This window comes from Ciconia boyciana, unplaced genomic scaffold, assembly GCF_034638445.1.
Source record: "Ciconia boyciana unplaced genomic scaffold, ASM3463844v1 HiC_scaffold_38, whole genome shotgun sequence".
Lineage (NCBI taxonomy): Eukaryota > Metazoa > Chordata > Aves > Ciconiiformes > Ciconiidae > Ciconia > Ciconia boyciana.
The window spans coordinates 565,394-591,912 of NW_027328406.1; the positions used below are offsets into that span (position 1 = coordinate 565,394).

Consider the following 26,519-nt stretch of genomic DNA (forward strand, 5'->3'; position numbering starts at 1 on the left):
CTGCTGCCTCAGCTGAGGGGAGAAGGGGCGGGGCCAGCCACGAGGGGGCGTGGCGAGGGGGAAAGGCGGGAAGAGCCGCGCATGCGCAGAGCCCCTTTCCCGCCAGGGCTGCCGCCCTCTTCCCGCCCTTCCACGCGGGTCGCTGTCACCAGTGGGGCGCGGCCCGGCCGCCATCTTGTCCCTCAGCCCCCTTCCCCGCAGGTTTCTCCTCGTGGGAGGCGGCCATCTTGTGCGTGCGTGTCCCCGGCTTCCACTCGGGTCTCCCGTCACCAGTGGGGTGGCGTGCGGCGGCCATTTTGTCTGTGCCTCCTGCTTCCCCTCCGGTCTCTCCTCACGCTCCGCCGCCATCTTGTCCCCTTCCCCTCCGGTCTCTCCTCACGCTCCGCCGCCATCTTGTCCCCTTCCCCTCAGGTCTCTCCCTCACGCTCCGCCGCCATCTTGTCCCCTTCCCCTCCGGTCTCTCCTCACGCTCCGCCGCCATCTTGTCCCCTTCCCCTCCGGTCTCTCCTCACGCTCCGCCGCCATCTTGTCTCCTTCCCCTCAGGTCTCTCCCTCACGCTCCGCCGCCATCTTGTCCCCTCCTCTCCTCCCCAAGATGGCGGCCGAGCGCTTCTCCTCACGCTCTCGACGCCGCATGGACGCCGACGCTCTCCCTTCCTGCCGCCACCGCCTCTGTCCCCGCCACCGCCGGCCCCCGGCCACTCGCCGCTGCGCTGGGCAGAGCCGCGCGTTGGCCGGGCTGCCCCCCGCCGCCGTCATGGAGGCGGCCGCCCGCGCCCTCGCCGTGTGGAGCCGCCAGGTGAGAGGTTGGCGGGAGGGCGGACATGTTGTCTTCATCCTGAGGGGAGGGCGGGCATCTTGCCCCCTTCCCTGAGGAGAGGGCGGCCATCTTGTCCCCTTGCTTGAGGGAGAGGCTTGGCGGGAGGGCAGCCATCTTGTGCCCTTCCCTGAGGGGATGGCAGCCATCTTCTTCCTCACCCTGAGGGGATGGCTGTCATCTTGTCCCCTTCCCTATGGAGAGGGCCACCATCTTGTCCCCTTCCTTGAGGGAGGGGCTTGGCGGGAGGGCAGCCATCTTGTCCCTCACCCTGAGGGGATGGCGGCCATCTTGTCCCCTTCCCTGAGGGGAGGGCGGCCATCCTCACCATCACCCTGAGGAGAGGGCGGCCATCTTGTCTCCTTCCCTTGGGGAATGGTGACCATATTCTTCCTCACCCTGAGGGAATGGTGGCCATCTCCTCCCTCACCCTGAGGGGAGGGCAGCCATCTTGTCCCCTTCCCTGAGGGTAGGGCAGCCATTTTGTCTTCACCCTGAGGGGAGGGCGGCCATGTTGTCCCCTTCCCTGAGGGGAGGGTGGCCATCTTGTCCCTCACCCTGAGGGGATGGCGGCCATCTTGTCCCCTTCCCTGAGGGGAGGGCGGCCATCCTCACCATCACCCTGAGGAGAGGGCGGCCATCTTGTCTCCTTCCCTTGGGGAATGGTGACCATATTCTTCCTCACCCTGAGGGAATGGTGGCCATCTCCTCCCTCACCCTGAGGGGAGGGCAGCCATCTTGTCCCCTTCCCTGAGGGTAGGGCAGCCATTTTGTCTTCACCCTGAGGGGTTGGTGGCCATCTTGTCCCCTTCCCTGAGGGGAGCACAGCCATTTTGACTTCACCCTGAGGGGAGGGCGGCCATCTTGTCCCCTTCCCTGAGGGGAGGGCAGCCATCTTGTTTTCACCCTGAGGGGAGGGTGGCCATCTTGTCCCCTTCCCTGAGGGGAGGGCAGCCATCTTGTTTTCACTCTGAGGGGAGGGTGGCCATCTTGTCCCTCACCCTGAGGGGATGGCGGCCATCTTGTCCCCTTCCCTGAGGGTAGGGCAGCCATTTTGTCTTCACCCTGAGGGGAGGGCGGCCATCTTCTCCCTCACCCTGAGGGGAGGGCGGCCATCTTGTCCCCCCGCAGGTGGAGGAGGAGCGCCGTCAGCAGGAGGCGGGGCTTCGCCGGGGAGAGGCGGAGCTTGCGGCCGCCCGGGCGGAGTCCTTGGCCCTGCGGGCGGGGCTGGCGCAGTGCCGGGCCCAGATGGCCTCCATGGCCCGACGCCTGGCCCACCGACAGCGCCAGTACCGCCGCCTGCGGGGCCTCTACGACCGCCTCCGCGCCGCTGCCGCCCGCCCCACCGCCGCCGCCGCTGCCGCCAACCGCGCCTGGCCGCGCCACGGCCACGGCCACCCCGCGCCCCGCCACCCCCCAAGTGAGTGGGCGCCATCTTGAGTGTGGCCTGGCAGCCATTTTGTGTGTGGCATGCCATCCTTGGGGGGGGGGGTGTGTGTGTGTATAATGAGCATATATATACCTATTTACTTATATATATGTATTTTAATATATTTTTTATATATACACACATATATATATTTGTATACACCTCACCATTTGGAGTGTGGCCGGGTAACCGTGGTGCTGCTTTGCCCACCATTTTGTGTGTGGCCTGGCCAGCGTGGTGGTGGTGGTGGCGGCCAGCCGCCATCTTGAGTGTGGCCGTGCTGCCATGCCTGGATTGGGGGGGGTTGGCCGCCATCTTGAGTGTGGCCTGGACGCCATTTTGAGTGTGGCCGGTCGCCATTTTGAGTGTGGTCCCCGGCCGCTATCTTGAGTTTAAAGGTGGGGGGCTGCTATTGGGAGTGGTGTGGCCGCCATGTTGGTTGTGGCCCTGTCGCCATCTTGAGTGTGGCCGGGCTGCCGTTGGGCGTGTGATCTCCGCCATTTTGAGTGTGCTTCTGCCGCCATTTTGAGCTCGGCCGCCATCTTCAGTGTGGCCGGCCTGCCATTGGCAGTGCTACGTCCGCCATCTTGAGCGCGGCCCGTCCGCCATGTTGGAGATGGCCCTGCCGCCATGTTGTGCGTCTCTCGCTCCCCCCTCCCCACACCCCCCCCCCGTGTCCGTGTCCCCCCCCAGGAGCCGCCGACGCGGAGCCCACCCCGCGGGACCCCTTCGGGACGCTCTTCGGCCGCTTCCCCCCCGCCCCGGGCGGCTTCTTCTCCCTCGGGGGCGACCGGAGGGGCTGATTTTAATGGAGGGGGGGGGGGGGGTGTGTGTGCGGCGCCTCTGCGCATGCTCCCACCGCTTCCCGCCCTCCCGCCCGCCGGGGGGCGCTGCGGAGGGGGGCGTGGCTGGTGGTGGGGGCGTGGCTGGTGGTGGGGGCGTGGCTTGAGCTGTCATGGCGGCGCCGGCGGAGGAGGAGGAGGCGGCGGCGGCGGTGGCGGGAGAGGCCGAGGGGGGATGGGGACGAGGAGGCGCTGAGGAGGCTGGAGGTGGGGGAGGGAGGGGCCTGGGTCCCCTTTTGGGGAGGGGGGTCCCGGACTCTGGGTCCCATTTTTGGGGGGTTGAGGGAGGGTCCTGCAGGCCTCGGTCCCCATTTTGGGGGGTTGGGGGTGCCTGGAGTCTGGGTCCCCTTTTGGGGGAATTAGGGGGTTCTGGACTGTTTGGCCCCCCAAAAGGGGGAGGGAGGGGGGTTCCCGACCTCTGGGTCCCCTTTTGGAGGGGTCGTGGGGTTCCTGGAGTCTGGGTCCCCTTTTTGGGGGACAGGGGTGTTCCCAACCTCTGGGTCCCCTCTTTTGGGGGTTGGGGGTTCCCGACCTCTGTGTCCCCTTTTTGGGGGGGTTGTGGGGCGTTCCTGGAGTCTGGGTCCCCTTTTTGGGGAGAATTAGGGGGTTCTGGACTGTTGGGTCCCCCAAAAGGGGGAGGGAGGGGGGTTCCCGACCTCTGGGTCCCCTTTTTGGGGGGTTTGGGGTCCTGGACCTTATCTCCCCACTGGGGGGATCCTGGACTCCTGGGTCCCCCAAAAGGGGCGGTTGGGGGTTCCCGACTTCTGTGTCCCGGTTTGGGGGGTTCCCAGACGCCTAGGTCTGCTTTTTGGGGATGAGGGGGGTCCCAGACACCTGGGTCCCCTTTTTGGGGGGGTTGGGGGTTCCTGGACTCTGGGTCCCCTTTTTGGGGGATGGGGGGTTCTGGACTCCTGGGTCCCCCAAAAGGGGAGGGAGGGGTTCCTGGGCTGCTGGGTCCCCTTTTTGAGGGGCTGGGGGTCCCAGACACCTGGGTCCCCTTTTGGGGGGTGGGGTGGTCCTGGACTCCTGGGTCCCCTTTTTGGGGGTGTTGGGGGGGGTCCCAGCCTGCCTGGGTCCTCTTTTGGGGGGGAGTTGGGGGTTCCCAATCTCTGGGTCCCCTTTTTGAGGGGTTGTGGGGGTTCGCGACCTCTGAGTCCCCTTTTTGGGGGTGGGGGTCCCGTACTCCTGGTTCCCCTTTTGGGTGGGGTGGGGGGGGGTCCCAGACTCTGTCTCCCCTTTTGGGGGGGTTCCCGGACTCAGGGTCCCCTTTTTGAGGGGGATGAGGGGAGGTCCTGGCCTCTGGCTCCCCCACAATAGAGGGTGGGGGGTTCCCATACTCCTGGGTCCCCCTTTTTTTGGGGGGGTCCCAGACACCTGGGCCCCCCCTCACCTCGTGTCTGTCCCCCCCCCCATCCCAGGACCTGGTGACGGAGCTGTACCGCTTCCGCGACCGCCTGCCCCACGCCGCCGGCGGCGACCTCGACCGCGACCTCGACCGCGCCGCCGCCCGCGACCTCGCCCGCGCCGCCGCCCGTGACCCCCGCGACCCGGCGGCGACCTTGGCGGAGGAGATGGAGAAGACGCTGCGCCTGATGGAGGAGGTGCAGGGTAGGAGACGAGCGAGCAAAGGGCCCCCCCCGCGCCCTCTTCCCGCCCCATGGCTGCCCCCTAAGCGTCTCCCGCTCTCGTGTCCCTGTCCCCCCCCCCCCCTCTCCGGCAGTGTCACCCCAAGGGCGGGGCCGGGCGTTGGTGCTACGGGCGCGGGCGCTGGGGGTCAGCCCGGCGGGAGCCGCCCGGGCGGAGGAGGCCTTGAGCCGGGCCGTCAAGTTGGAACCGGGTTTAAGCCCGGCTTGGACCCGCCTGGGGGAAGCGCGGTGGAAACGGGGGGATCTGGAAGGGGCCCGCGCTTGTTTTGCCGGCGCCCTCGCCCACGTGAGTGATGGGGAGGGGGGGTCGGGGTGGGGGTCGGGGTGCTGCTGGGGGGTGGGGGGGTCCTGTGAGGTCATTTCGGGGCTTTAGTGTGATGATGGGGGGTTATGGGGGTTTTGGGGGTGTTGGGGGGCTTATAGGGGGTTTGGGGGGTTTATGGGGTTTATGGGGGTTTTTAGTGTGGGGTGGGAGTCAGGGTGGGGTCAGGGTGCTGCTGGGGAGGTGGGGGGTCCTGTGAGGTCATTTCGGGGGCTTTAGGGGTTGATGGGGGGTTTTGGGGGTGTTGGGGGGTTATGGGGGGGTTTATGGGGTTTTGGGGGTTTTAGTGTGGGGTGGGGGTCAAGGTGGGGATCAGGGTGCTGCTGGGGAGGTGGGGGGTCCTGTGAGGTCATTTCGGGGCTTTAGGGGTTGATGGGGGGTTTTGGGGTGTTGGGGGGGTTATGGGGGTTTTGGGGGTTTTAGTGTGGGGTGGGGGTCAGGGTGGGGTCAGGGTGCTGCTGGGGGGTGGGGGGGTCCTGTGAGGTCATTTCGGGGGCTTTAGGGTGATGATGGGGGGTTATGGGGGGTTTTGGGGGTTTGCATGTGGGGTGGGGGTCAGGGTGCTGCTGGGGGGCTTGGGGGGTGCTGGGGGGCTGGGTGGGGGTGTCGGGGGGTTTCGTGTGGGGCAGGGGGTCAGGGTGGGGGTCAGGGTGCTGCTGGGGGGCTTGGGGGGTCACCTCAGGCCCCTCCGAGCGGGGCAGGGGGGGTTGCCCCCCTGCCGTGGTTCCCCCTTCCCCGTGGGGCTGCCCCACGCCGCCGTGGGTCCAGCCCCACGCGCCGGCCCCGTGGCAGGGGGAGGACGCGGAGGCGCGGCGGCTGCTGTCGATGGCGCTGCGGGCGGGGGCGAGGGCGGGGCCCTGCGCGAGAGCCTGGCCCAGGCCGAGGCCGCCGTCCGCTGCGCCCCCACCGACGGCCGCTCCTGGTGTGAGTTGGGGCGGCTGGCGGGCCGCTATGGGGCTGGGGGCCGCTGTGGGGCTGGGGGGGCGTCTATGGGGCTGGGGGGGGTCCTGGGGGGATATGGGGGGTACTTGTGGGGCTGGGGGACTGCTATGGGGCTGGGGGGGCGTCTATGGGGCTGGGGGGGTCCTGGGGGGGATATGGGGGTACTTGTGGGGCTGGGGGACTGCTATGGGGCTGGGGGGGCCTCTGTGGGGCTGGGGGGGAGTCCTGGGGGGGGATTTGGGAGGTACTTGTGGGGCTGGGGGGCTGCTATGGGGCTGGGGGGGCCTCTATGGGGCTGGGGGGGGTCCGGGGGGGATTTGGGGGGTACTTGTGGGGCTGGGGAGGGTTCTATGGGGCTGGGGGGTCGCTATGGGGCTGGGGGGTGTCCCGGGGGGATATGTGGGGCTTTGGGGGCACTTGTGGGGCTGGGGGGATTCTGTGGGGCTGGAGAGTGGCTATGGGGCTGGGGGCGGATCCTGTTGGGGGCCCTGGGGGGCAGCCAGGGGGGTTGTGGGGCCGGGGGTGCCCTTGGGGGGGTCCTTTGGGTGCCCCGAGGCGTGGGGTGGGGCCGGCCGTGGGGCGCCGTGGGGCTGAGGCCTGCCCCGCCCCCAGACGTGCTGGGCAACGCCTACGTCTCGCTCTTCTTCGCCGGGGGGCAGAGCCCCGAGGGCGGCGCGCCCGGGCCCTGGGGCCCTGCGCCCAGGCCGTGAGTGGGGCTGGGGGCACTTGGGGGCTGGGGGGCACTTGGGGGCTGGGGGGCGGGGGGCTGTTGGGGGTGGGGGTTGTTAGGGGGTGGCTGTGGGGCAGGGTGTGGCTATGGGGGGTGCTATGGGGCAGGGCGGGGCTATGGGGCGGGGTTTCACTATGGGGTGGGGCTATGGGGCGGGGTTGTGGGGCGTGGGGGGCTGTGGGGCGGGGCTACAAGGCGGGGGGTGTTATGGGGCAGGGTGCTGCTAGGGGCGGGAGCATTGCTGTGGGGCGGGGTGCTGCTATGGGGTGGGGCTATGGGGCAGGGGGTCACTATGGGGCAGGGCTATGGGGCAGGGGGTCGCTATGGGGTGTCACTATGGGGCAGGGCATTGCTAGGGGGCGGGGCTATGGGGCGGGGCTATGGGGCAGGGGGTCACTATGGGGCGGGGCTATGGGGCAGGGGTCACTATGGGGTGTTACTATGGGGCAGGGCATTGCTAGGGGGCGGGGCTATGGGATGGGGTGCTGCTATGGGGCGGGGCTATGGGGCAGGGTGTCACTATGGGGCGGGAGCTATGGGGCGGGGTGTCACTATGTGGTGTCACTATGGGGCAGGGTATTGCTAGGGGGGCGGGCGATGGGGCGGGGTTTCACTATGGGGCGGGGCTATGGGGTGGGGTGTCACTATGGGGCGGGGCTATGGGGTGGGGTGTCATTATGGGGCAGGGCATTGCTAGGGGCGGGGCTATGGGGTGGGGTGTCACTATGGGGCGGGGCTATGGGGTGGGGTGTCACTATGGGGCGGGGCTATGGGGTGGGGTGTCACTATGCGGTGTCACTATGGGGCAGGGTATTGCTAGGGGCGGGGCGATGGGGCGGGGTTTCACTATGGGGGCGGGGCTATGGGGTGGGGTGTCACTAGGGTGGGGCTACGGGATTGGGCGGGGCTATGGGGCAGGGCTATGGGGCAGGTGTTGCTATGGGGTGGAGCTATGGGGCAGGGTGTCTAGGGTGGGGCTATGGGATTGGGCGGGGCTATGGGGCGGGGTGTCACGATGGGGTGTCACTATGGGGCAGGGCATCGCTATGGGGCAGGGTTTCGCTATGGGGCGGGGCTATGGGGCGGGGTGTCACTGGGGCGGGGCTACAGGATTGGGCGGGGCTATGGGGCGGGGTGTGCCTGTAGAGTGTCGCTATGGGGCAGGGGGTTGCTATGGGGCGGGGCTTCACTATGGGGGCGTCGCTATGGGGTGGGGCGTCGCTATGGGGCGGGGCTCTGGGGCAAGCCCATGTCTCCGCCCCCCAGGAGCGGGTGGACCCGGAGGCGGCCAATAACCCTGACCTGCACCTCAACCGCGCCACCGTGAGCCAGCCAATGGGGCGCCGGGGGCGGGGCTAGGGGCTGGGGGCGGGGCTAGGGGGCTGGGGCTCCACGGGACTGGGGAGGCGATGGGGCTAATGCAGGGGCGTGGCTTGGCTTGGGGGCGTGGCCTGGCGCGGGGTGGGGGGAGCCGCGGCAGCAGCGAGCCCGTGGGGTGGGGTGGGGGGGCGTTTCCGTGGGCGGGGCCAGCGCAGCAGTCCTCCAATAGGGTTTCCCAGCCACGCGTGGGGGCGTGGCCAGCCCGAGGGGGGCGTTCCCGTGGGCGTGGCCACCTCAACTCCCCTCCTATGGGCTCGCTTATTGAAGTGGGGGGGCGTGGCTGGTCTGAGGGGGCGTTCCCTGCGGCGAGGGGGCGTTCCCGTGGGCGTGGCCACCACAAAAACCCTCCTATAGCATCTCTCTTTTAAGCTTGGGGGCGTGGCCAGGCCGAGGGGGCGTTCCCGTGGGCGTGGCTACCTCCACTCCCCTCCTATGGGCTCGCTCATTGAAGTGGGGGGGCGTGGCTGGTCTGAGGGGGGCGTTCCCTGTGGCGAGGGGGCGTTCCCGTGGGCGTGGCCACCACAACCACCCTCCTATAGCATCTCTCTTTTAAGCTTGGGGGCGTGGCCAGGCCGAGGGGGCGTTCCCGTGGGCGTGGCTAGCTCCACTCCCCTCCTATGGGCTCGCTCATTGAAGTGGGGGGGCGTGGCTGGTCTGAGGGGGGGCGTTCCCTGTGGCGAGGCGGCGTTCCCGTGGGCGTGTCCACCTCCACCACCCTCCTATGGCCTCGCTCCCTTACATGCAGGGGCGTGGCCGCCCCGAGGGGGCGTTCCCCTCCGGGAGGGGGGGCGTTTCCCATGGGCGTGGCCACCCCCTCCCACCCTCCTATAGCCTCGCTCTGTTACGCGCGGGGGCGTGGCCGGCGCGGGGGGGGGGGGGCGGCGTGTAGGCGGGCGGGCGGCTTTGAGTGGCGGTCCGTCGGGCCAATGAGGGCCGTCCCCCCGGGCCCATCAGCCAATGGGAGCTGTCGGCTCCGCAGCTGCTGCAGTACGAGGAGCGCTTCGGGGCGGCGCTGGAGGGGCTGGGCCGGGCGGCGGCCCTGGCCCCCGGGTGGGAGGAGCCTCGCCGGCGCCACGCCCACCTCCTCGACTTCCTGGGGCGCCTCTGCACGCTGCTGGCCAATCGGGTGAGGCAGGGGCGGGGCGAGGCCGGGGGAGGGCGGAGCCTGTTGGGGGTGTGTGTGTGTGGGGGGCACTTGGAGGTGGGGGGAGGGATTTGGGGGTGGGGGGACAGGGGGGTCTGTGGGGCTGGGGGGCCCGGGGGATATGGGGGGGCTTGGGGCAGTTGTGGGGCTGGCGGGGGGTCTATGGGGCTGGGGGGTGTCTGTGGGGCTGGGGGGGTGTTGGGGGGCATAATGGGGGATTTAGGGGATAAAGGGGGGCTGGGGGGCACTTGGGGGTCCCAGGGGGTTCTGTGGGGTGGGGAGAGTCCCTGGGGGGTTGCAGGGGCACTGGGCACTGCGGGGCTGGGGGGTCTGAGGGGGATTTGGGGGCACTTGCGGGGCTGGGGGGGGACACACACGGAATGGGGGATTTTGTTGGGGGTGGGGGAACCCCGGTGGTTTTGGGGTTCCCCCCGACCCCCGAGGCCCCCCCTTTGTCCCCCGGCAGGGGAAGCTGCGGGGAAGCGGCGGGGGCTGGAGGGGCCGGTGCCCCCCGCCCTGCTGGGCCCCTTGGGGGGGGCGGGGGGGCCCCTGCCCGCCCCTGCCCGCCCTGCGGCCCGGGGCCAACCCCCGGCGCGTCCTGCTGGGCCGCGTCCTCTTCTGCCTCAGCCCCGAGGAGCGCGTGCCCTAGTCAGTGCCAGCCCCCGCCCCTCCCCCGCCACCCCCGTCACCCCCCTGTCACCTCCCCCGTCACCTCCCCCTTGTCACCTCCCCCGTCACCCCTGTCACCCCCTGTCACCTCCCCCTTGTCACCTCCCCCGTCACCCTCCCCCCGTCACCTCCCCCTTGTCACCTCCCCTTGTGTCACCTCCCCTGTCACCCCTGTCACCCTCCGTCACCTCCCCTGTCACCTCCCCCTTGTCACCTCCCCCGTCACCTCCTGTCACCCCCATCATCTCCCCCTTGTCACCTCCCCTGTGTCACTTCCCCCATTACCCCCATCACCCCTGTCACCTCCCCTGCCACCCCTGTCACCTGTCACCCCCTGTCCCCATCATCTCCCCCGTGTCACCTCCCGTGTCACCCCCCATGTCACTCCCCTGTCACCTCCCCCGTGTCACCTCCTCCCTGTCACCCCCATGTCACCCCCCATCACCCTCTGTGTCACCCCCCGTGTCACCCCGTGTCACCCCCGTGTCACCCCCTGTCACCCCATCCCCAGGTGTCCCCGTCCCCTTACCCGTCCCCCCGTCCCCGCGTCCCCTCTGGTCCCCTATGTCCCCATATGTCCCCATCCGTCCCCCGCTGTCCCCATATGTCCCCCTACGTGTCCCCACGTCCCCGTGTCCCCCATGTCCCCCTCTGTGTCCCCACGTCCCCACGTCCCTGCATCCCCATGTCCCCCTACACGTCCCCTTCCGTCCCCACGTCCCCATGTCCCTGTGTCCCCACGTCCCCACATCCCCCTACGTGTCCCCACATCCCCCTCCGCGTCCCCCTCGGTGTCCCCGCGTCCCCTCGGCGTCCCTGCGTCCCCACGTCCCCTACGCGTCCCCACGTCCCCACATCCCTGTGTCCCCCTCCACGTCCCCGTGTCCCTGTGTCCCCCTCTGCGTCCCCTCCGTGTCCCCGTGTCCCCGCGTCCCCATGTCCCCCTCTGTGTCCCCTCCACGTCCCCACATCCCTGTGTCCCCCTCCGTGTCCCCACGTCCCCGCATCCCCGTGTCCCCCTCCGTGTCCCATGTCCCCTCTGTGTCCCCACGTCCCCGTGTCCCCATGTCCCTGTGTCCCCTCTGCATCCCCCTCCATGTCCCCACGTCCCTGCGTCCCCTGAGTCCCCTCAGTGTCCCCACGTCCCCGCGTCCCCCTCCATGTCCCGTGTCCCCCTATGTGTCCCCACATCCCCGCGTCCCCATGTCCCCACGTCCCCACGTCCCCTCCGCGTCCCCCTCTGTGTCCCCGTGTCCCCATGTCCCCCTCCGTGTCCCACATCCCCTCAGCGTCCCCACGTCCCCGCATCCCCTTGGCGTCCCCATGTCCCCGCGTCCCCGTGTCCCCCTCCATGTCCCCATGTCCCCGCGTCCCCCTTTGTGTCCCATGTCCCCCTATGTGTCCCCACGTCCCTGTGTCCCCATGTCCCTGTGTCCCCATGTCCCCTCCGCATCCCCCTCCATGTCCCCATGTCCCTGCGTCCCTGCATCCCCTCGGTGTCCCCGCGTCCCCTCAGTGTCCCCACGTCCCCGCGTCCCCCTCCATGTCCCACGTCCCCCTACGTGTCCCCACGTCCCCGCATCCCCTCCGTGTCCCCATGTCCCCGTGTCCCCACATCCCCACGTCCCCCTCCGCGTCCCCCTCTGTGTCCCCGTGTCCCCATGTCCCCCTCCGTGTCCCACATCCCCCTTGGTGTCCCCACGTCCCCGCATCCCCTCGGTGTCCCCGTGTCCCTGTGTCCCCTCTGCGTCCCCTCGGCTGTCCCCTTGGCGTCCCCATGTCCCCGCGTCCCCACGTCCCCGTGTCCCCTCGGTGTCCCCTCTGCGTCCCCACGTCCCTCGGCGTCCCCTCGTCCCCCTCGGCGTCCCCGCGTCCCCGCATCCCCTCCGCGTCCCCCCTGGCGTCCCCCCCTCCCCTCCGTGTCCCCGTGTCCCCTTGGCGTCCCCTCGGCGTCCCCGCGGTGTCCCCTCCACGTCCCCATGTCCTTGCGTCCCCACGTCCCCCTCGGCGTCCCCGCGTCCCCGCGTCCCCTCGGCGTCCCTCGGCGTCCCTCGGCGTCCCGCGTGCGGGGCGGCGGTGGTGACGCGGGCGCGGCAGCGCGGTGGGGCTGGCGGACGGGGCGGGCGCGGTGGCGGCGGTGACGGTGTACAACGCGGCGCCCGCCTGGGGGCTGCTGGTGGGGGACGCCCTGGCCGTGCCCGAGCCCCACCTGCGCCAGCACCACCTGCAGCACCAGGGCAAGGTGGGCACGGGGACTGGGACTGGGGGGGCTGGGACTGGGGGGCTGGGGGACTGGGGGGACTGGGGGACTGGGGGACTGGGGGACTGGGACTGGGACTGGGGGACTGGGGGACTGGGACTGGGACTGGGAGGGGACTGGGGGAGTGGGGGGAATGGGATGGGACTGGGGGGACTGGGAGGGGACTGGGGGGACTGGGAGGGACTGGGGGAGTGGGGGACTGGGGGACTGGGGAGACTGGGAGGGGGCTGGGGGAGTGGGGGAATGGGATGGGACTGGGGGACTGGGGGGACTGGGGAGGACTGGAGGGGACTGGGGGACTGGGGGACTGGGACTGGGACTGGGAGGGGACTGGGGGGAGTGGGGGACTGGGAGGGGACTGGGAGGGGACTGGGGGACTGGGACTGGGGACTGGGGAGACTGGGAGGGGGCTGGGGGAGTGGGGGGAGTGGGGGGAGTGGGGGGACTGGGAGAGACTGGGAGGGAACTGGGAGGGACTGGGGGAGTGGGGGACTGGGGGACTGGGAGGGGACTGGGAGGGAACTGGGGGGACTGGGAGGGGACTGGGGGGGACTGGGGGGACTGGGAGGGGACTGGGGGGCACTGGGGGGACTGGGAGGGGACTGGGAGGGACTGGGAGGGACTGGGGGAGTGGGGGGACTGGGAGGGAACTGGGGTGGGACTGGGGGGACTGGGAGGAGTGGGAGGGGAGTGGGGGGAACTGGGATGGGACTGGGGGGACTGGGACTGGGACTGGGGGACTGGGAGGGACTGGGGGACTGGGGGGGGCTGGGGAACTGGGGGGGAACTGGGATGGGACTGGGGGGGACTGGGACTGCGACTGGGGGGAATGCGATGGGACTGGGAGAGACTGGGGGGACTGGGGGGGACTGGGATGGGACTGAGGGGACTGGGAGGGAATTGGGAAGGACTGGGGGGACTGGGGAGGGACTGGGATGCACTGGGAGGGACTGGGGGCACTGGGAGGGACTGGGGGCCATACTCCGGGAGGGAACTGGGCGGGACTGGGTTGAACTGGGAGGCGCCTGCGGGCCCCGACTGGTTTCTACTGGTTTGTACTGGTTTCCACTGGAGCCAGACCTTCTCCTTCCTGGGCATCCGCGTGCCCTCCCCGCTCTCATTGGTCGTCAACGGGCGCCGCCCGCCCCCGCCCGCCCTGGCCCCGCCCCGCCTGGCACTGCGCAACGACGTCCCCAGTGCTCCCAGTATGGCTCCCAGTCTGGCTGCTGGGGCTCCCAGTATGGCTCCCAGTATGGCTGCCGGGGCTCCCAGTATGGCTCCCAGTCTGGCTCCCAGTATGGCTGCTGGGGCTCCCAGTATGGCTCCCAGTCTGGCTCCCAGCGTTCCCAGTACGGCTCCCAGTCTGGCTCCCGATGCCGCTCCTGGTGCTCTGGGTGCTGCTCCCAGTGCTCCCAGTCTGGCTCCCAGTATGGCTCCCGGTACAGCTGCTGGTGCTCCCAGTCTGGCTCCCAGTGCTCCCAGTATGGCTGCTGGGGCTCCCAGTACGGCTCCCAGTCTGGCTCCCGGTGCTCTGGGTGGTGCTCCCAGTGCTCCCAGTATGGCTGCTGGGGCTCCCAGTACGGCTCCCAGTCTGGCTCCCGGTGCTCTGGGTGGTGCTCCCAGTGCTCCCAGTATGGCTGCTGGGGCTCCCAGTACGGCTCCCAGTCTGGCTCCCGGTGCTCTGGGTGGTGCTCCCAGTGCTCCCAGTATGGCTGCTGGGGCTCCCAGTACAGCTCCCGATGCTGCTCCTGGTGCTCTGGGTGCTGCTCCCAATGCTCCCAGTGCTCCCAGTACAGCTACTGGTGCTCCCAGTCTGGCTCCCAGTACAGCTGCTGGGGCTCCCGGTGCCGGCGCTGCCCGAGGTGGGAGGGGCCGGCAATAAAGGCCTTGGGCCCGCCCACGATCCTGATTGGCTGCCGCGCCGATGGCCCCGCCTACAAGGGGGCGGGGCGGGTGTGTGTGGCGGGGGTGTCGGGCTGGCGGCCGCCATCTTGGGGAGGGCAGAGCGCCCCATGGGGGCCGTCATCTTGGGAGGGTCAAAGCCCCCCCCCCCAAATTTGGAAGCGGCCATCTTGTGTGGGTCAGAGCGCCCCACTGAGGCCGCCATCTTGTGTGGGTCAGTGCCCCATGGGGCCGCCATCTTGGGAGGGGCGGTTTGGGGGACCCTGGGGTAAAGAAGTTGGGGGCGGTGGGGGAGGGGCTAGGGGACTGGGTAGGGGGGAAGAGGGGGGCTATAGGGAGAGCTATGGGGCTGGAGCAGTGCTAGAGGCCTGGCTATGGGGCAGAAGAGCTATAGGGAGAGCTATGGGGCACCTGTGGGGCAGAAGGCAGCCCATAGGGAGCACTATGGGGCACCTGTGGGGCAGGAGAGGGGCTACAGGGCATCTGTGGGGCTGAAGAGGTGCTATGAGGCACCTGTGGGGCAGCAGAGCGGCTTATAGGGATGGCCATGGGACATCTATGGGGCAGGAGAGGTGCTATAGGGCTGGCTATGGGGCTGGAGCGCTGCTACGGGACAGCAGGCGGCCCACAGGGAAGCCTATGGGGCACCTGTGGGGCAGGAGGGGGGCTATGGGGCAGGAGCAGCACTATAGGGCTGGCTCTGGGGCACTTGTGGGGCGCTATGGGTCACGCCGAGGGCCAGCCCCCCAACCGCCGTCTACAAACCATCCGTCCTTTAATCGTCAAGTCGTAACGAGGTATCAAAATTAAAAGGGGGTGGGGGGTGGGGGGAGGGGAGCGAATGGGGGAGGGGCGAAGCCGACCTATGGGGGAGGGGTCACGACACCACGAACACGGCGGGGGAGGGGCGGGGGCGCAGGTTGGGGGTCCCGGCTCAGTTGTGGGGCAGGGGGGTTTAGGAATCGTCCTCGCCGTTGGCGCTGTCCCGGTCGTCCTCGCCCTCCTCCGCCTCCTTCTCGTCGCCCTTGATGGACTCGAGCTGGGGGGGGGGGAGCGGAGTTAGGGGGGGAGAATGTGTGGGGCTGCCCCATAGATTGGGTGGGGCTGCCCTATACATTGGGTGGGGCTGCCCCATCGAGTCGGCGGGGCTGGCTCTAGAGGTGCGGTGGAGCTGCTCACTAGATTCTATGGGGCTGGCCCCATATTCTATGGTGTGCCCTATAGATTCAGTGGGGCTGGTCCTACAAGGCTGGTAGGGCTGCCCCATGGACTCAATGGGGCTGCCGCATAGATTTGCTGGGGCTGCCCCACAGATTCCATAGGTCTGCCCTATGGGGGCAGATTCCGTGGGTCCACCCCACAGATGCTGTGGAGCTGCCCCACACATTCCATGGCCCCCCCCCCCCCCCAGATTACGTGGATCCACCTCATACATTCCATGGGTGCACCCCACAGATGCCATGGGTCTGCCCTATGGGGGCAGATTCTCTGGGTCTGCCCCACAGATTCCGTGGGTCTGACCCCAGATTCCATGGCTCTGCCCCATGGATTCCGTGGGTCTGCCCCATGGATTCCATGACTCTGCCCCCCACATTCTGTGGCTCCACCCCATAGATTCTGTGGCTCCACCCCCCATATTCCATGGGTCCACCTCCCCATTCTGTGGCTCCACCCCATAGATTCCGTGGGTCCGCCCCCCCCATTCCACGGCTCCGCCCCCCCATGCTGTGGCTCTACCCCCCTATTCTGTGGTTCTGCCCCATAGATTCCATGGGTCCACCCCTCCCATTCCGTGCCTCCACCCCATAGATTCCATGGCTCCGCCCCCGCATTCCACAGCTCTGCCCCATAGATTCCGTGGGTCCGCCCCCCCATTCCACAGGTCCACCTCCCCATTCCATGGCTTCACCCCCCATTCCATGGCTCCGCCCCATAGTCTGTGGCTCTGCCCCATAGATTCCCTGGGTCCACACCCCCCATTCCATGGCTCCACCCCACAGATTCCGTGGCTCCACCCCACAGATTCCACAGCCCCGCCCACCCATTCCGTGCCTCCGCCCCATAGATTCCGTGGGTCCACCCCTCACATTCCGTGGCTCCGCCCCCCATTCCACAGCTCCACCCCATAGATTCTATGGCTCCGCCCTCCCATTCCACAGCTCCGTCCCCCCATTCCGTGCCTCCGCCCCATGGATTCCGTGGCTCCACTCCCCCATTCCGTGCCTCCGCCCCATGGATTCCGTGGGTCCACTCCCCCATTCCACAGCTCCGTCCCCCCATTCCGTGCCTCTGCCCCATAGATTCTGTGGCTCCACTCCCCCATTCCGTGCCTCCGCCCCATGGATTCCGTGGGTCCACTCCCCATTCCGTGCCTCTGCCCCAGAGATTCCGTGGCTCCACCCCTCACATTTTGTGGCTCCGCCCCCATTCCGTGCCTCCGCCCCACAGATTCCCCACCTCCGCCCCATAGATTCCCCACCTCCGCCCCATAGATTCCACCCCCCACTCCACCCCCCCCCCAGATCCCCCCCACCCCGCCATGGGGCCAGCCCCCCGCCCCCCACCCCGCTGTGGGGCCAGCCCCACAGCGCCCCCTCACCTGGTCGTCCCCCGCTCCTCCGCCTCCTCGTCGTCCAGCAGGTCGCCCTCCTCCGCCGAGTCCTCGCCCCCGCCTCCGCCTTGACCCCGCCGCCCCCCTCCTCCTTCTTGGCCGCGCTGCCCCCCTGCTCCTCCTCCGCCTTCTCGCTCTTCTGCTCTGGGGGGAGGGGAGGCAAACAAGGGGTGAGGAGGGGGATGGGCACCCCCCTCCCCCGCCCCAAATCCCCCCTCCCCCGCTTACTCTGCTCCTTCTCGATCTTCTCCAGGCTCTCCAGCAGCGCGTCCACCTTCTGCTTGATCTGGCTCAGCTCCTTCTTGATGCTCTGCAAGTCGTCGCCTTTCACTGCACACCAACAGAGCCCCCAAATCTCCGTTTTTCGCCCCAAAACACCCCCCCGCCCCCTCCCCCGAGCTCTCGTCCCGCCTTACATTTCCCGGATTTGGAGGAGGAGCCGCGCTGCCCGCTCTTGGAGTTGAAGCCGCTCTTCCCCCGGCGCGAGGTGTTGCCGGAAACGCGTTGGCGCTTGGAGGGGACGACGGCGCGGGCGATGGGGGGCGGCGGGGGGACGCGGGCGGGGTAGCTATACATCCTAGGGGGCGGGGTTAGGGTTAAGCCCCGCCCGTCTATAGGGGATGGGGGGTGGGGGATGGGTTACCTGTCGTAATAATCGCGCTGGAAGTCGTAATCCAGGTCGAAGGAGGATCTGTGGGGCGGGGAGGAAGGGAAGGGGGTGAGCGGCGGTGTGGGGCAGGAGTTAGGGGGCGGGGAGTCGCCTCCCCTCCCCGCCCCCCGCTGAATTCAATCTATAGGGGTCGAGGGGGGAGGGGGGAGGGGGGGTATAGAAGAAAAAAGGTCCCGACCTGACGAGGGGGGACGGAGAAGGTGGGCGGCTACTGACCCGTACATCTCGGCCGCCGAGCGCTTCACCCCCGCCTTGCCGCGGTTCACCTTGGGCTCGGCCGCCAGGTTGATGTCTGGGGGAGGAGGAGGTTGGGGCGGCCGTGGGGCTGGGGGAGTCTTGGGGGGGCCTGGGGGTACTTACGGAGGGGTTTGGGGGGTTGTGGGGCTGGGGAGGGGTTTTGGGGGCTGTGGGGCATCTGTGGGGCTGGAGAGGGGGTTTGGGGGCCTGTGGGGTGTCTGTGGGGCTGGGGAGGGGTTTGGGGGGCCTGTGGGGCATCTGTGGGGCTGGAGAGAGGGGTTTGGGGGGCTGTGGGGCATCTGTGGGGCTGGAGAGGGGGTTTGGGGGGCTGTGGGGTGTCTGTGGGGCTGGAGAGGGGGTTTGGGGGGCTGTGGGGTGTCTGTGGGGCTGGAGAGGGGGTTTTGGGGGGCTGTGGGGCTGGGGAGGGGTTTTGGGGGGCTATGGGGTGTCTGTGGGGCTGGGGAGGTTTTGGGGGCTGTGGGGTGTCTGTGGGGCTGGAGAGGGGATTTGGGGGGCTGTGGGGCACCTATGGGGGGTTGGGGGTCTGTGGGGCATCTGTGGGGCTGGGGAGGGGTTTGGGGGTGCCTATGGGGCATCTGTGGGGCCAGGGAGGGGGTTTGGGGGCCGTGGGGCACCTATGGGGGGTTTGGGGGTCTGGGGGGCATTGGTGGGGCTGGAGGTGGGGTTTGGAGGTTCTATGGGGCACCTATGGGGGTCTGGGGTGTCTGTGGGGCAGAGGAGGGGGTTGGGGGGCTATGGGGTGTCTATGGGGGGTTTGGGGGTTCTGTGGGGCACCTATGGGGTGGTTTGGGGGGCTGTGGGGCATCTGTGGGGCAGGGGAGAGGGTTTGGGGGTGCCTATGGGGCACCGGTGGGGCTGGGGAAGGGTTTGGGGGGGCTATGGGGCACCTACGGGGAGGTCTGGGGCTTCTATGGGGCATCTGTGGGGCTGCGACCCCGTGGGGCCACTGGGGGGGCCATGGGGCCACCTGGAGATCTGTGGGGCCACCTGAAGGGCCTTGGGGCCACCTGAGGGGCCTTGGGGCCACCTAGAGATCTGTGGGGCCACCTGAGGGGCCATGGGGCCACCTAGAAATCTGGGGGGCCACCTAGAAATCTGGGGGGCCACCTAGAAATCTGGGGGGCCACCTAGAAATCTGGGGGGCCACCTGAAGGGCCGTGGGGCCACCTGAAGGTCCACGGGGCCACCTGAAGGCCTCCAGGACCACCTGAAGGTCCATGGGGACACCTGAAGGTCCATGGGGCCACCTGAAGGCCCACGGGGCCACCCAAGGCGTCCTCCACCCGGCCCCCAGCCCCCGCGATGGCCTCCAGCATCAGCGACGCCGTCCCCAAGCCCGCGCCGAGGGACCCGCCCACCGCGGCCAGGGCCCTCCCCAAGGGCCCCAGAAGTTCTCAAGGGTCCTCAAAAGGTCCCCAAAGCTCCTCAAAGGTCCCCCAAAGGGTCCTCAAACCTCTCAAAGCTCCTCAAAAGTTCCTCAAAGCTCTCAAAGCTCCCCAGAAGCTCCTCAAAAGACCTCAAAGCTCCTCAGCAGCTCCCCAAAGCTCCCCAGAAGCTCCTCAGAAGTTCTCAAAGCTCCTCAAAAGCTCCTCAAAGCTCCCCAGAAGCTCCCCAGAAGTTCTCAAAGCTCCCCAGAAGCTCCTCAAAGCTCCTCAGCAGCTCCTCAAAGCTCCCCAAAAGACCTCAAAGCTCCCCAAAAGACCTCAAAGCTCCCCAGAAGCTCCTCAAAGCTCCCCAAAAGACCTCAAAGCTCCCCAAAAGACCTCAAAGCTCCCCAGAAGCTCCTCAAAGCTCCCCAAAAGACCTCAAAGCTCCTCAGAAGCTCCCCAGAAGTTCTCAAAGCTCCTCAAAGCTCCCCAAAGCTCCTCAGAAGCTCCTCAGAAGCTCTCAAAGCTCCCCAGAAGCTCCTCAAAAGACCTCAAAGCTCCTCAAAGCTCCCCAGAAGTCCTCAAAGCTCCTCAAAAGCTCCCCAGAAGCTCCTCAGAAGCTCCTCAAAAGACCTCAAAGCTCCTCAGCAGCTCCCCAAAGCTCCTCAGAAGCTCCTCAGAAGTTCTCAAAGCTCCTCAAAGCTCTCCAGAAGCTCCTCAAAAGTCCTCAAAGCTCCCCAGAAGTCCTCAAAGCTCCCCAGAAGTCCTCAAAGCTCCTCAAAAGTCCTCAAAGCTCCCCAGAAGCTCCCCAGAAGTCCTCAAAGCTCCCCAGAAGCTCCCCAAAGCTCCCCAGAAGCTCCTCAAAAGACCTCAAAGCTCCTCAGAAGTTCCCCAAAGCTCCTCAAAGCTCCCCAGAAGCTCCTCAAAAGTCCTCAAAGCTCCTCAAAAGTCCTCAAAGCTCCTCAAAAGTCCTCAAAGCTCCTCAAAAGTCCTCAAAGCTCCCCAGAAGCTCCTCAAAAGACCTCAAAGCTCCCCAGAAGCTCCTCAAAGCTCCCCAGAAGCTCCTCCGAAGTTCTCAAAGCTCCTCAAAGCTCCCCAGAAGCTCCTCAAAAGACCTCAAAGCTCCCCAGAAGCTCCTCAAAAGACCTCAAAGCTCTCCAGAAGCTCCTCAAAGCTCCTCAAAGCTCCCCAGAAGCTCCTCAAAGCTCCCCAGAAGCTCCTCAGAAGTTCTCAAAGCTCCTCAAAGCTCCCCAGAAGCTCCCCGGAGGTCCCCGAAGGTCCCCGGAGGTCCCGGCACTCACCCAGGACCTGCCCGGCGATCATGCGCCCGTCCTCCCCGGCCACGGCCGCCCGGGCGTTGCGCTCGTTGACGTACTGGACGAAGGCGAAGCCTTTGTGGACGGAGCAGCCGACGATCTTGCCGTACTTGGAGAAGATGGCTTCCACGTCGCTCTTCTTCACCACCAAGGTGTTGAGGTTGCCGATGAAGACCCGGGAGTTCATGGAGCGCGGGTCCGTCTTGTTCGTCACGTTGCTGGCCATGGCGGGGGAGGGGAGGACACCTACGAGAGAGGAGGGGGAGGGGGGTGACACCTCCAAAAGCACCCGGGGGGTGGGGAGGGGTGGGGGTGACGGGGGCGAGGAGCGAGCCGGGGGGGGGGGAGGGGGCTCGTTAGGGGCAGGAGGTCGTTAGGGGAGAGCGCGCCCGCTCCTCCCCCCTCCCCACAAGGGGGTTTGGGGGGGCGGGTCCTGAGGGAGGGGGCGGGGACTTTGAGGTGTCCATCAAACTCCACTGGCCAACCGCCACCTCCGTTGGCCGACGGCCAACTTGGCCAACGACCAGCTTGGCCAACGGCCAACCACCACGCTGCTGCGCTCGTTAACGGCGCTCGTCGTTAACGAGGCTCATTAGCAAGAGGACCCCCAGGTCGTTAATGAGGGGTTGACCCCCCCCCCAAAGGTTTTGGGGGGTCCTGAGGGGGCGGGGACTTCAAGGTGTCTATCATCGCCGTTGGCCAACCACCAACTTGGCCAACCGCCATGCTGCTGCCCTCGTTAACGGCGCTAGTCGTTAACGAGGCTCATTAGCAAGAGGACCCCGAGATCGTTAATGAGGGGCTGACCCCACCCCCAAAGGTTTTGGGGGTCCTGAGGGGGCGGGGACTTTAAGGTGTCCATCAAACTCCATTGGCCAACAGCCAACTTGGCCAACCGCCACGCTGCTTTGCTCGTTAACGGCGCTTGTCGTTAACGAGGCTCATTAGCAAGAGGACCCCGAGATCATTAATGAGGGGTTGACCCTCCCCCCTAAAGGTTTTGGGGGGTCCTGAGGGGGCGGGGACTTCGAGGTGTCCATCAAACTCCACTGGCCAACCGCCACCTCCGTTGGCCAACGGCCAACAACCAACCGCCATGCTGCTTTGCTCGTTAACAGCGCTTGTCGTTAACGAGGCTCATTAGCAAGAGGACCCCGAGATCGTTAATGAGGGGCTGACCCCACCCCCCAAAGGTTTTGGGGGGTCCTGAGGGGGCGGGGACTTCGAGGTGTCCATCAAACTCCACTGGCCAACCGCCACCTCCGTTGGCCAACAGCCAACGACCAACCGCCATGCTGCTGCGCTCGTTAACGGCGCTCGTCATTAACGAAGCTCATTAAGCACTGGCCCCTCCCAGGTCGTTATGGGAAATCCCGCCCACCCCAAGGGGTTTTGGGGGGCCCTGGGGGGGCGGGGACTTTAAGGTGTCCATCAAACTCCATTGGCCAACGGCCAACCGCCACGCTGCTTTGCTCGTTAATGGCGCTTGTCGTTAACGAGGCTCATTAGCAAGAGGACCCCGAGATCGTTAATGAGGGGCTGACCCCACCCCCAAAGGTTTTGGGGGGTCCTGAGGGGGCGGGACTTCGAGGTGTCCATCAAACTCCACTGGCCAACCGCCACCTCCGTTGGCCAACGGCCAACGACCAACCGCCACGCTGCTTTGCTCGTTAATGGCGCTTGTCGTTAATGAGGCTCATTAGCAACAGGACCCCCAGGTCGTTAACGAGGGGTTGACCCCACCCCCCAAAGGGTTTGGGGGGTCCTGAGGGGGCGGGGACTTTGAGGCGTCCATCATCGCCATTGGCCAACCACCACCTCCATTGGCCAACGGCCACGCTGCTTCGCTCGTTAACGGCGCACGCCATTAACGAGCCTCATTAACCACCCAGGTCGTTAACGAGGGGCTGATCCTCCCCAACGAGGTTTTGGGGAGCCCCGAGGGGGCGGGACCCTCCAGGCGTCCATCATCCCCATGGGCCAACCCCCATCTCTCAGCTCGTTAGCGCCGCCCCTCGTTAACGCTGCTCGTTAGCGTCAAACCCTTCAGGCCACGCTAACGAGGAGCTGACACCCCCCCCCCCAATTAACTTTTGGGGAGCCCTAATTAGCGCCACTCCTCCGCGCTCGTTAGCCCTAACGAGGGGCCGCCCCCCCTAATTAATTAGAGGGAGCCCCCATGACCTCGTTAGCCCCTCCTCCTTCGTTACCGCCGCTCGTTAGCCCCCCTTTAATTAAGCCCGGGGACCCCCCAATCGTCCCCGCGTCTCGTTACCGGGCCTCGTTAACGACCCTCGGTCCCGCCCCACCTAACGAGGGGCTCCCCCGCCCGTCCAACCCCGTTCTTGGGGGGTGGGGTGGGGGAGGGGGTGATGGGGGGTGGGGTGGGGTCGCCCCTTCTTGGCCCCGCCCTCCTTGGCCCCGCCCGCTTCGTTAGCGAGCGCCGGGGTAACGAGCCCCGCCCCCCCCGGCTCTTACCGTGGGGGGGAGGGGGGGGTTGAGCCGCTCCGGTGGATGGGGGGGAGGGGCGTCCGTGGGTCGGCGGCGGCGTGGGGGGGGGGTGGGGTGGGGAGGGGTGGGGAGGGGTGGAGAGAGGGCGGGGCTTGGGGGGTGGGGGAGGGGCGGGCCCGGAAGACGGCGGGAAAAAGGAGAAGCTACAAAAAATAATTACTTTTTTTTTTAAAAAAATAGATTTTAAAAAAAGGGAAAATTTGGAAAAATAAAGAGGAAAAAAATTTTTTTAAAAGTAAAACAAAAATCAAAAACTTTAAATCGCAAAATAAAAAATTATTTAAAAAAAAATTCTAAAATTTGGGAAAAAAAAAACAAAAATTAAAAAAAAAAAGCAAAAATCGAAAAATGAAAAATAAAAATTCAGAAAGTTAAAAAAAAACAAAGTAAAAAACTGTTGAAAACATTCAAATTTAAAAATAAAAAACTAAAAAAAAAAAGTTAAAAAGCAAAAAAAAAAAATCAAAAAATCCAAAGTTAAAAAACCAAAAAAATTTCCAAAATTTAAAAAAATAAAAAATAATAAAATTTTAATAATAATAAAAATTTTAAAACCAAAACCCACGAAAATCCCTCAAAACCCCTTAAAATCCCGGCGGGGAGGGGCGGGTGGGGAGGGGCGGGCCAGTCTCATCCTCCCCCTCCCCCATGGGAAAAGGTGGCGTGGGGAGGGGGAGGAGGGGGCGGGCGGGGCTTTGGGCGGGGCTTGGGGAGGGCGGGGCGGGGCTGGGGGGAAGGAGGGGGGGGGGGGGAGCCCCAAAACAATAAAAAACCCGGGAAAAACAATAAAAAAAACCAGCAAAAATAATTAAAAATTGGAAAAAAAAACCAAAAACAAAAAAAACCACCAAAAACCACCAAAAATGGTTGCCACTTACGGTCGCCGCCGGCTCTAAAAAAATCGCGCTGTGAAAAGACAAAAGAGGGGGGGCGGGGCGGGTAGGGCGGGGGGCCCCTCCCCCTCCGCCGCCCCCAAAACGAGGCCCCTCCCCCGCCCCTCCCCGCCGCGCCTCCCCCTCCCCCGCCGCCCCCTGCTCCCCCTCCCCCGCGCCGCCGCCATGGTGGAAAAAAAAAAAAAATTTAAAAAAAAATTAAAAAAAAAAAAATAAATAAAGGGGGGTGGGGGAGGGGCCGAAAATGGGGGAGGGCAGGGCGGTGGGGAGGGGGTGGGGAGGGGCCGGCTCCGCCGCAGGGGGCTGCGCCTCGCTGGGCCCTGTGGAAGGAGAAGGGGAGAGGTTGAGCGCCCCCCCCCTCCCCCACCCCCACCCCCCCGAATTTGGGGGATTCCCCTCCCCCACACACACTTTTTGGATGGGGGTGGGGTGGGGCGCCCCTCCCCACTGAGAGGGGAGGGGCCGGGCTCCCTTGGGGGGGAGCAGAGGACCTGAATTTTTTATTTTGGGGGGCGGAGGGGGGACCCCACCAATGTGGGGGGTGGGGAGGGGGTATGGGGGGGGGAATTTAGAGGGGTTTTGCCCCAAAATTGTGGGGGAGGGGATAAATGGGGGGATTGCCCCAAAATTGGAGGGGGAGGGGAAAAATTGGAGGGGGGGGGAAATCGGAGGGGGGGGGAAATCAGGGGTTTTGCCCCAAAATTCGGGAGGAGGAGAATTTCGGGGGGATTTGGGGGTTTGCCCCAAAATTTGGGGGAGGGGAAAAATGGGGGGCGTTGCCCCAAAATTGGGGGGAGGAAAAATTCGGGGGTTGAATGAAAATTTGGGGTGAGGGGAAAAAATGGGGGATTTGTCCCAAAATTGTGGGGGAAGGGGAAAAATGGGGGAAGTTGCCCCAAAATTGGAGGGGGAAATTTGGGGTTTTGGCCCAGAGTTTGGGGGGGGGAGGGGGAGAAGTTGGGGGGGATTTGAGTTTTTGCCCCAAAACTGGAGGGGAGGGAAAAAATTGGGGGTTTTGCCCCAAAATTGATGGGGGAGGGGGAAATTGGAGGGGAGGGGAAAAATGTGGAGGTTGCAACGAAATTGGGGGGAGGGGAAAAAATTTGGGGGGGGGGGAATATTCGGGGGGGTGCCCCAAATTAGGGGTGGAGGAAAAATTGCGGGGGAGGGGAAAAATTGGGGGTCTTGCCCTACAACGTGGGGGGAGGAAAATTTCAGGGGGAGGGGAAGATTTCAGGGGGTTTTGCCCCCATATTGGGGAGGGGCGCTGGGTCCCAACATGAGGGGAGGGGCGGATTTACCGACCTTTGACCCCCAACCCAGGTGGAAAAAGCGATTTTGGGGCGGTTTCGCCCCAAAATTGGGGGGAAAAGGGTTTTCCCCATTTCGACCCCCCAACAGTTGGGGGTTGGTAAGGGTGCCCGGCCGCCCTGCCCCCCCCAATGACGTGGAAAAGGGGGGGCTGACGTCATTGTGTCCCCTAAAACGCCTGGGGGAGGAAATCCTGATTTACCCCCCAAAATGTTGCAAAATATTGGGGGAAAGTTTTTAAAAGGGGGATTTTCCCTCAAAAACGGGGTGGGGAGGGGTTATGCCACCAAAGGGGGGAGGGGAGAGGTGAACCCCAAACTGGGGGGGAGGGTGGGGGAGGGGAGCCGTGCTGCTGGGAGGAACCTGGAAGAGAAGCACAAGGAGCCGCCCCCGCCACGCCCCCGCCTTAAACCACGCCCCCAACCTGAAGCCACGCCCAGCGTCAAGCCACGCCCCCAGCATCAAGCCACGCCCCCCTCGCCTCACAGGGCTGAGGGGGCGACCCCCTTCTCCCCACGCTGCCCCCCCATCTTCCTCCTCCTCATCTTCCTCCCTCCTCCTCATCCTCCGCCTTCATCTTCCCGCCTCGCTCCCTCACAGCGTGAGGGGGATGGGGGGGGGCTGCGCCGCCATTATCCCCCCCCATCATCTTCATCATCCTCCTCCTCACCCCGCGTCCCCCCCCCCGCCGCAACGTCCCCCGCTCCCCGCGCCGAGCGCCCCTCGCCTTCCCCTCCCGCCCTTTCCCCTCACCGCTCCGGCCCCGCTCCGCTCCCGCCGCCGCCGCCGCCGCCTTCGGGGGTTGCTCACAAAATGGCGCCCGCGCCGCCCTCTGCGCCGCTCGCAGGGGGAGAGGGAGCGGGCCCGCCCCCTCGCTGCCCAATCCCGGGGCGCTGATTGGGTCAAAGGGGTGTCCGTCAGGCGGGCGGCCAATAGGAGGGAGGGGGCCGCCGCAGCGCGGGAGGGGGAGGAGCGGCGGGGAGTGGTGGAGTCGGGTTGTCAATCAAGCGGCGGGGGCGGGGGAGGAGGGTGATTGGCTGAGCGCGCCGCCCGCCTCCCGCTAGGCCAATAGGGAAGGGGGAGGCGTGCCCGCGCTGGCCCCGCCCCCAGGCGGGGCGGGATGATGGACGCGGGAGCGTTGCGGCGCGCACGCGCGGCGCCCTCCCCTGGCGCCGGCTGATTGGCGAGCGGGAGGGCGGGACGCCAAGGCAGCGCGGGCGGGGATTGGCCGAGGCGAAGGGATCGGCGGGAGGCGATTGCGCGGCCCGGCTGCCCATCGCGAAGGCGGGGCGTGGCCAGCGAAGGGGCGGGGCCGGCAGCGGGTGTCATGGCGGGGCCCAGTTCGTACTGGTTTGGGCGGGTTTATACTGGTTTGAACTGGTCTAGGCCCAGTTCGTACGGGGTCAGCTCCCCCTCAAACTGGTCTGGCCCCATTTAAACTGGTTTCGCCCCAATTTAAACTGGTTTTGCCCAATTCAAACTGGTTTCGCCCCAGTTCA

The 26,519-nt window shown here is 66.3% G+C and overlaps 3 protein-coding genes across 3 annotated transcripts; 2 read left to right on the top strand and 1 right to left on the bottom strand.

Moving 5' to 3' along the window:
• The first annotated feature begins 175 nt into the window (after positions 1 to 175).
• Positions 176 to 3,049, top strand: CCNB1IP1 (cyclin B1 interacting protein 1). Its single transcript, XM_072849223.1, has 3 exons — positions 176 to 799; positions 1,949 to 2,237; positions 2,940 to 3,049. Exons 1-3 carry the CDS (start codon positions 596 to 598, stop codon positions 3,047 to 3,049), a joined length of 603 nt encoding a protein of 200 aa, XP_072705324.1. The 5' UTR covers positions 176 to 595.
• A 46-nt stretch (positions 3,050 to 3,095) lies between these two features.
• On the top strand, positions 3,096 to 14,078 carry TTC5 (tetratricopeptide repeat domain 5). The gene is given in 13 exon segments (XM_072849225.1): positions 3,096 to 3,160; positions 3,220 to 3,295; positions 4,507 to 4,696; positions 4,809 to 5,020; positions 5,849 to 5,906; positions 5,909 to 5,980; positions 6,611 to 6,672; positions 6,675 to 6,704; positions 7,995 to 8,051; positions 9,088 to 9,234; positions 9,719 to 9,900; positions 12,019 to 12,163; positions 13,260 to 14,078. Coding segments are annotated over 13 exon segments (2,100 nt in total). The 3' UTR covers positions 14,064 to 14,078.
• An 840-nt stretch (positions 14,079 to 14,918) lies between these two features.
• On the bottom strand, positions 14,919 to 25,856 carry HNRNPC (heterogeneous nuclear ribonucleoprotein C). The gene is given in 10 exon segments (XM_072849277.1): positions 14,919 to 15,122; positions 16,683 to 16,696; positions 16,699 to 16,773; positions 16,776 to 17,024; positions 17,111 to 17,271; positions 17,338 to 17,385; positions 17,581 to 17,656; positions 20,291 to 20,551; positions 23,695 to 23,722; positions 25,774 to 25,856. Coding segments are annotated over 8 exon segments (948 nt in total). The 5' UTR covers positions 20,532 to 20,551; positions 23,695 to 23,722; positions 25,774 to 25,856; the 3' UTR covers positions 14,919 to 15,038.
• Between the last annotated feature and the right edge of the window lie 663 nt (positions 25,857 to 26,519).

Excerpts from the sequence above, each read along its gene's own strand:
- CCNB1IP1 (XM_072849223.1), top strand. The coding sequence starts at position 596 with ATGGCGGCCGAGCGCTTCTCCTCACGCTCTCGACGCCGCATGGACGCC. Across the intron at positions 800-1,948 it reads TCGCCGTGTGGAGCCGCCAG|GTGGAGGAGGAGCGCCGTCA; the intron begins GTGAGAGGTTGG and ends GTCCCCCCGCAG. Across the intron at positions 2,238-2,939 it reads CGCGCCCCGCCACCCCCCAA|GAGCCGCCGACGCGGAGCCC; the intron begins GTGAGTGGGCGC and ends GTCCCCCCCCAG.